Source organism: Limulus polyphemus, unplaced genomic scaffold, assembly GCF_000517525.1.
Source record: "Limulus polyphemus unplaced genomic scaffold, Limulus_polyphemus-2.1.2 Scaffold1865, whole genome shotgun sequence".
Taxonomy (NCBI): Eukaryota; Metazoa; Arthropoda; class Merostomata; order Xiphosura; family Limulidae; genus Limulus; species Limulus polyphemus.
The window spans coordinates 44,746-53,824 of NW_013667475.1; the positions used below are offsets into that span (position 1 = coordinate 44,746).

General features: G+C 31.6%; 1 protein-coding gene across 1 annotated transcript in view; it reads right to left on the minus strand.

The window, feature by feature from the left end:
• The window catches only part of LOC106465195 (F-box/LRR-repeat protein 20-like), a 30,806-nt gene that overhangs the window by 14,524 nt on the left and 7,203 nt on the right, over positions 1–9,079 (minus strand). Inside the window, exons 3-6 of the mRNA XM_022393046.1 lie at positions 5,669–5,736; positions 2,852–2,906; positions 1,326–1,400; positions 535–629 (exon numbers count right to left, since the gene is read on the minus strand). Of these exons, the coding sequence (XP_022248754.1) occupies positions 535–629; positions 1,326–1,400; positions 2,852–2,906; positions 5,669–5,736 (293 nt within the window). The remainder of the gene's footprint in view (positions 1–534; positions 630–1,325; positions 1,401–2,851; positions 2,907–5,668; positions 5,737–9,079) is intronic.

Below are 9,079 nucleotides of genomic sequence, written 5' to 3' on the forward strand. Positions count from 1 at the left end.
AGTTACATGCCACTGTTGAAGGATTTACTTTAGATTAACTTCCATGACAACATCTAAAACATTAAAAACAAATCTTGTTTCAAAATAACACTATGTTTATCATGTTTTCTGTTCTTTTATATCAGTAAAAATCATTTACACCCAATAAGAAAAGGTTGACATTAGCTCTAAAAAATATGTTCTGTTATTGTTGTGAGATTTTTTTTACTATTTGAAGAAAAGTCTTGCCATTTTATGATTAACAGAGTATAAAGAATTCACCATGACAACACATTAGAATACCCCTTTTAACTTGATGGTTTTCATTCAAAACATATAATTCATACAAGTTATTTTAATTTCTGAATGAAATTCTAACAGGTGCTTTGTTTGTATTATTGTTACCAATCTGTACAAAAGAATATCTAAGCTTTCAGCGTAATAATCCCTCAAATTTACTACTTAGCCACCTGGTGGTTAATAGGTTCAATATTTATTAAAATGGTCTCTTACACAGAAAATATAATATTAATTAGATAAAATAAGATAACATACTTTAGAGCACCGTCACCTACACTTTGGCAACCTCTTAAGCTCAATTTTTTTAGAAAACCGCCACACCTTCTGGAAATATTCTCAACTACAGGGCCCTACATAAGGAGAAAAAAACATGTATAAGGAGAACGCACAGATTTGTTGGAAGTTACCATTAAGTTATTAACTTAATTTTTGCTTTATATTATTTATGCATAGGGATTTACTGGTGCATAACTTGCATTGTAATACTGTTCTACAGTAATCAGTTCTATTTACAAGTAAATACACCCTCCATTCTAGCAGAGAGTACATTCTGCAAATGCATGATTTCTTTTTTCTAAAAGAGACATAATCTACACACAAAAAACACCTACACTCAAAAGTAAATTTGAAAACTGTGACTTCATATAACATTTTTCTTTTGATTGAAACAATAATTAACTGAAAAATAGCTTCTGTGGGTAAAAGAAAAAACAAAAACAAAACCAAACATATGGATCTAGCACAATACTAGTGTTTCAAAATGGGTATTTCTATACAAATAATAGAATGAGCTGTCAGTAAATTAATAAAGCAAGAAAAAACTTATCTGTTCTTAAAAGTATGTTTAAATGTAAACACTTTTCTATCATTATTACATTATAATGTGGTATTATCTTGCTTCCCTTTTAAAATAGAAAACTATTTGGGCTAAAAAACTTCTATGATGAGCTTTAAAAAAATTCTGAGTAATCATTTTAATAGAAATAACAATAAAGTATTCATATAACAATTTCAAAATCATGGAATTTTTTATATTATAACCTTACCTCTATATCAGTTTGGAAATCAAAGAGATCCACTCTTTGCCAATTACTTCCATCTAGAGCTAATACATTCCATGCCTGGAAGATGACAAACATATGAAATCATGATTGTTATCTTGTAATAAATTAGCTACAAGGAAGCACGTACAAACTTTGACTGGTACACTTCAAATAATATATCTTCTATATCATTCCACTTTCTATGTGTTAAAATATTCCAAGTTGCTAACAAAGAAAATATAAGCTTTTATTCCTTGTTTACTACTATTCTTTTGACTAGTACACTTTAAATAATATATCTTCTATATCATTCCACTTTCTATGTGTTAAAATAATCCAAGTTGCTAACAAAGAAAATATAAGCTTTTATTCCTTGTTTACTACTCTTCTGATTAATTATTACTTACTTAGTACAAAGAGTAACATTTCATTTTTAACCTTTCAAAAATTTCAAACTAAACCATTTGATGATTAGACTAGAAAATCCAAGTTATAAAATTATACCATAGAACAAAGAAATTAACGAACAACTATTAGTTTTGAGTCAGTTCATTAAATATTTACTGTATTTAATTACAAGTATTTGAGACTTGTTGAATTGTGTTGGTTTTTTGATTAAGGGTTTTCACAATTTGGGCTAATATATCTAAACATTTATTTGACAAACACCTGTGTGTGTGTGTGTGTCTGTTTACTTATAACCCGTGAACTGCTGGACCAATTGCCACCAAACCTGCTATTATTATTAGGACCCAACAGAGTGACATAGGAGGGGGGAGGCATTTAGATCTGATCCCGTTATGTCACCCCTGCAGCCGCTATATCTTTCATGTATATCAGCTAGTAATGAGAAACGAATCTTGCGTGCTCAAACAATAATTATTTGTTTGTTGTTAAGCACAAAACTACACAATGGGCTATCTGTGTTGTGCCTACAACAGGAATTGAAACCCAATTTTTGGTGTTATAAGCTTTCAGACTTATTCTGAGCTATTAGAGGTAGTCACACAGTAAACTGCTTTGCCTTGGCACATTATTGTGGAAGCGATCTAGTAAAAAACACCATATTCAATCAGCAATTGTTGGCAATATATAAGACAATAACTAAAGATAACTTGTAGTTAATGTTTTACTAGAAATTTAGGTCTGTGATGTATTGTTTTTCAATTTATCAAATTTAAAAGTATTTTTATGTAGATTCTTTTGTAAAAATGTAAATATTTTGTGCAAATACTATAATGATATCAGTTTCAGCATAATTAAGGCCTAATATTTATTGTAATTGTTATGGAATATGTTTCAAAAAGAAGAAACTTCTTTCAGCATTGAGTTTTGTATTCTCCTTGTAGATCATAATGAAGCTATCCTTTACCAAAACTAAGCATACAAGAATATAGGTGAGAAAAATATGGTGGTGTGAAAGTGTACCAAAATATTTAAGTGTAGAGATTTGTATTTCCTTGAACTGTCATTTGGTAAAATCATTAGACACAGAATTTCACAAATTTCTTAGTTAAATGCTGGCTTACCTTGGATACCTGTGCACATCGACACAAGGAAACAACATCAAGATAGGAAAAAATCCTAAAAAATTGGAGATGACAAGATCAGTATTTTCTTATCAATATAAACTTTATGTCTGATACAATGATGATCATTAAATACCTTATGTATATTTGTTACTTCTTCAATCCAACCTAATGACAGAAATGTGTATTTATTTATATATATATATGTATTTAGATTATTAAAATCTAAACCAAAGTACATATCTGTTTATTTCTGAATAAAATACCTCTCTAATAACAGCAGTTTTACTGACAGTCTACTAAGTAGCTCGTATATACTGACCAAGTACTACAGTATTACTGACAGAGTCCATCAATTAATGATATAATCCATTAAGTAACTCAGGTATACTGACCATGTACTACAGTATTATTGATAGAATTAAGTATTTCTGACAATAATATTCTTACAATCTTGTTTTTTGTTAGTTTAATATTTTTATGAAGTTACAAAATCATGCGAGTCAGCAATTTCTATTTTATTTTTAGTTATGATTCTTTTTATTCTTCGTGTAATTTGCCTTCTTTTGTTTGTTAAAGAATATTTTGATTTGGCTTGAACACTAGCTCACATGCCTCCTAGTGTCCTACAGCAACATCTCAATAGTAGAGACAGAATTATGACCAAAGTAGCATGAGCTACCTCGTTCCTCTCAACATAATCCAAGATCAAGTCACAGGAGTTTCTCACACATAACAACTTTTGTGCACAGTTGTTTTCCCTTCCATTCAAAACTACCAACATCTTCAAACGATGCATCATATATTCTCATACTGCACACTTATCCACACATTTATTGGAACATCAAAACTCTTGTCAATTCTTAAATAGAATCTCTGGGATGTAAAGTTTTTTAAACTATGCCAAATGGAAAAGGCATTTGAGAATAAGTAACAAGGAATCTCAAAACGGATGCTCTGGAATCCTGTGCATGGAAGATGCAGCAGTCTACATAATGACATTGACCTTAAGTAAACCAATCAATCCATAGTAAAAATTAACACATGCCTGCCACACACTTCATCAAAAATAGTTGTATTCATTTCAAAAAACATTTTAGCACTTTTACTGCCAGTCAGTGTACTATGTATTAATATAACAGCCCATCACCGTGCGATCATACTATTAAATCGATGAAGAATGCAACTGTCTAGCTTCATCATAAAATTTCCAAGAATGCTGGCAAGATATCCAATGTTGTTTCTGATTAGACTCAAATGAATGGGTATATTTTCACTGTAAAACTGTCAGTTGCAAAGTTCTGCTGCCTGAATGACTTCAGCTCTTCACCTGTGAGTACTGAAATCTTACATCATACGTCCACATTCGTTTTATGGGTTTTAGCAAATTGTCTGTAATTACATCTAAATGAATCATGTTGTTTTCACTGTAGTTAAAAAAACCTGTCAGCTGCAAAATTCTGCTCCAACATCATGCCATGTGATGCACGCTTGGCCAATCACAACAAAGAATTCATGATAAGAGGGTAAAATAAATTTCAATAATTATCTAATTAAAATTGATCATATAAAGCTATTTACATTTTATTTATAATAAATTCCTATACATAAATTGTGATACAAAACTTGATTTTTCAATAAATGTCTTTTTGGACTGTGCTATTACTCAGAAAAACTGAATTAAAATGTTATATCATTTCTTATAACCACCAGTAAATATCATCCAAAGTAGAAAAATGATTTGGCTTTTCATTTTCAAGAAATTTGAAGGTTTTATATTTAAATTTGTAATTGTTTGGAAGTTATAGTGAAAAACAGACTTTGTAAAAACATATTGGTTCCAACTTTAATACATTTTTGCATGTTACAACACTCAATGCAAATCCTAACCAGAGAATGTGGGTAAAACCACACATTTTTACAATAAAACACACGGGAAACCCCTGCAGTAATTAGTGAAATTAACTACAATATTAATGGTATTTTATTTAATTTGTTTATTTTTTTGAGTTGTATATCATTAAGGACCTTTTAACCAACAGAGTCATGTACCACAAAAACTTGGTCCATAAATAGTTATGAAAAAACATATTTAAAAAGCTGACAGGGTCAAGTTTGATTGAAATCTTTTATTTACAGGTCAAAGACAACTACACTACAAACACCTCTCTTCATACATATTTTTCTTCTTTTTTAATAGCCACTGTATCACTATATCATACAAGCTTTGGCATTACAACTTCTCATTTTGTAGGACAAAACATCTGGTTTGTTTGTTTTTGAATTTCATGAAAAACTACACGAGGGCTATCTGTGCTAGCCGTCCCTAATTTAGCAGTGAAAGACTAGAGGGAAGGCAGCTAGTCATCACCACCCACCGCCAACTCTTGGGCTACTCTTTCACCAACAAATAGTGGAATTGACCATCACATTATAACACTCCCATGACTAAAACGGCAAGCACGTTTGGTGGGATGGAGATTCGAACACGTAATCCTCAGATTGTGAGTCAAGTGCCCTAACCACCTGGCCATGCCAGGCCCAAAATTTTGTAAAATTGTACAGTATCATACCTTCTTGATCAGCCATCTACATGTAATTATATATACATATAATACATTAAAATACTGTTAATATCATACATTCATGGTTACAAAGCTAAGCATTTTGATGCATAACTGCAAAAACCAGAATGTAGTATTAAAGCTCAAAAGTATTTTACTGAACCATGCACACCATTAGGTATATATTTTTTCCAAACTACTTACAATTTCTTAAGAGTATTTATGATCTTCTGCAGACAAAATTAAAAGCTACCTGAGCAGAAGTTCTTTGGGTAGCTTCTTGTTAATCAGTGCCTCATCCTCAGGAATGGTTCTTGCTACCTGTACATAGTAAACACACACTAAGTTTCTGTTCCTAACAACAATAACAGGTATTCAGTTTGAGCTTTCTCATTTGTATAAAAATTACACCATATATATATATATATATTTAGTTATGAAATATATGTTCACATTTTTTAACTGTAACATCTGAAGGTCTGTACATACACACTTGTATATGTATTGGTAATCCTTGTTTGCTATATATGAGCTTGGACAATATGTTGTAAGGATCGTTTCTGCTGTTTCATTTCTATTAGTATTTTAACTTACAACGACTCTGTGTGTCTACATTAAATTATGATAATGCAATTAATTATACCCATAAGCTTGGTCTCTTTCGTTTTGGGGAAGGGGGGGGGGGGTGCTAGTGATTAGTATTATGGAATGTGAGCCCGAGGGTCCATGGTTTGCATCCTATTGCCACAAAATCACACTCTGCAATTTGAGGTTGTGAGTGTGTTATAACACTGATGGTTAAATCCCATTCTTCCATTAGAGTATTCCAAGTTGGCAGAGAGTGAAATCTATCACAAAATGAGCTACTCAGTACAATCTAGCATATCCATGTCACAAGATCTAATCTGATTTACATATTATAACTCATCTTATTTCTGGTTAGTGGTATGGTTGAAACTCATGAAAAGCTTCACAATTTCAACGTTTCTCTGTAAAATATGTTTGTATAAACCCACCCGATAACTTATTAACTAAAAATATAAGGTATGAATAAAACCATGTATACAGATGTAGAAAAATTTATGAGAGTAGTGTTCTTTTGATTCTAGAAAATCAACTGGTGCTATTCAGTTTCTTGATCAGCCCCCCCTGAGGTTAACTCCAGATGATAAATAACGTATCAAAAGAATATACTGTAAAGCCAATAAAAAATGTAATAAAGAAACTTGATCAACTTCAATGAAGTGTGCTTTATAGTTCATATGTTTGTGATATGTAAGCATATCATGCATTTTCTTCAATCTTAGTTACCAGATATATATATATATATATATATTACACTGGTTAAGGGAACTACTAAGTTTCTTTTGTCTTGGTTATTCACATGATTGGTTGCCAAGGTCGTCACTTGTATTCTCCATTAGAGGAGATCACTGTAGCATGAACAAAGCTATATGCAGAAATAGTGGTATGCTCTGGCAGCGAACCATAGAGTAAAAGTGTCACACCCCTTTGTTGACACGAGTGACTCTCAGCTATGTGGATGCCACAAGCACTTATAGAGAAAGAGAGAGAAAACTATGTATATATGACTTTGATTCTTTGTTTAAGAGAAATTACTGATAGAATATGAGATTGAAAGTTGCATTATAGATTCCTAACAATCTTACCGAGATTGCTAGACTTATAGCAATTTTCATATTTCTGCAATACCACCATTTTTGCTATGGATTACATTGCATTGTGTCCTCCACCTAGTTGAGCAAGTCAAGTTAAAACAACACTTAGACAAGTACTTGTGTGTTGATTGTTCTCCACCTAGTCGAGCACACACAAGTACTTGTCTAAGTGTTGTTTTAACTTGACTTTGATTGTTCTCCATCTAGTCGAGCACACACAAGTACTTGTCTAAGTGTTGTTTTAACTTGACTTTGATTGTGTCCTACACCTAGTCGAGCACACACAAGTACTTGTCTAAGTGTTTTTTAACTTGTTTTTGATTGTGTTGGTAATAAAGATTGTGATTATTTGCAAACCTATGTCCAGTCTCTTTCTATTTATAAGACTCAGTCAAAAGCAGAGAAAATATAAGAACTGCCCTGTGATATGGTATCTGATGAATCCTCTTGTTTTTGCAGTTTGTGCAGGCTACTCTGAGTAAATTCAAGGAAATCTGAGAATACCATAATACTTACCCTACTATGAAAAAACAAACAAACTGTAAGCAGCCAGTACATAAAAACAATAAACATTGAATATAAAAGTAACAATTAGAGCTATAAAAATTAGCCAGTATATAAAAACAATAAACACTGAATATAAAAGTAACAATTAGAGCTATTAAAATTAGCCAGTATATAAAAACAATAAACATTGAATATAAAAGTAACAATTAGAACTAATACAATTGCAGAAAACTTCAGTAATAATACCAAAAAAGCACTGGTTCATTATAATGCACATGAAGAACAAGTGTCCAGAGTACACTCGATCCCAACCCATCTAGCCCTAGAATTAACATGCTGGTAACTTCACATGAAATTTAAGTGTGATTACAAGAGAAAACAACAATGTTCAGCAGCAGCACAGAACTGAAGTTCTTGAATAAAAAACTTTAAACTGAGTAGTATATTTACTTTCTTCAATCACCTTCTGCAGAACTCTAACCTACGGCTTATCAAAGATAGGAAGGTATTAATATGAGCTCCAATTATAAAATATCATGAATGTAAAGAAAACTAAGCAGATAAACTTAGAAATACCAGTGGCCTTTTCTAAAAAGTGTAAAACATATTCTCAATATTTTAAAGAAAGTAACAGTGTGAACTAATAACCCAAAAGTATGACCAATGTAATTTCTCTTTCAAATTTCTTTATGGAAGTATTCAACATTTATTTCGATACTATCAGTTGATATTCCAATTAAACACAGTTTTATGGCCAATAAACCAACTGCCAGTGCATACGTTAATTAATCAGCAGATCCCAAGTTATGGGCATTGCAATAACCTTCCTTAGTATCTAATAACTGTACAAACAAAAAATAGAACTCATTCAGAGAATAACTTGTTTAGTATCATATAACACACAGAGATAGAAATTAGCCCTATTTATGATTCAATATTACCTTGCTTAGCACAAAATGTGATGAAATGTTTATTACACTAAATATACAACCTAAATTTTTGTAGTTTGTACAGTCCTCTTCGTAGTGGTCTATTTGGTGATAATAAAACATGTTTTTAAGGAGTAAGACCTAAGTTACACTTTTGTGAAATTTTAGAATAAGGTCTTATTTTCATTTTGGAGAATACAGACATATTTTGGATTTAAAAATATATTTGTGGAGCAGACCGAGTGTGGAAAGACAATGTACAGACCATTTTCATGGTTAAGAACTCAAAGAAATACTACATGTAAAACCAAAATTTTTTTTCTAAAAAATAAATAGTGTTTTAAAATCTCTTCCCATTATTCAAGCAATTTGATGCAGTAATGGTTTTGTAGATGTCACATACCACAGACAGTGTGCTGGTGCAGTATTGGTTTTGTAGACGTCACATACCACAGACAGTGTGCTGGTGCAGTATTGGTTTTGTAGACGTCACATACCACAGACAGTGTGCTGGTGCAGTATTGGTTTTGTAGACGTCACATACCACAG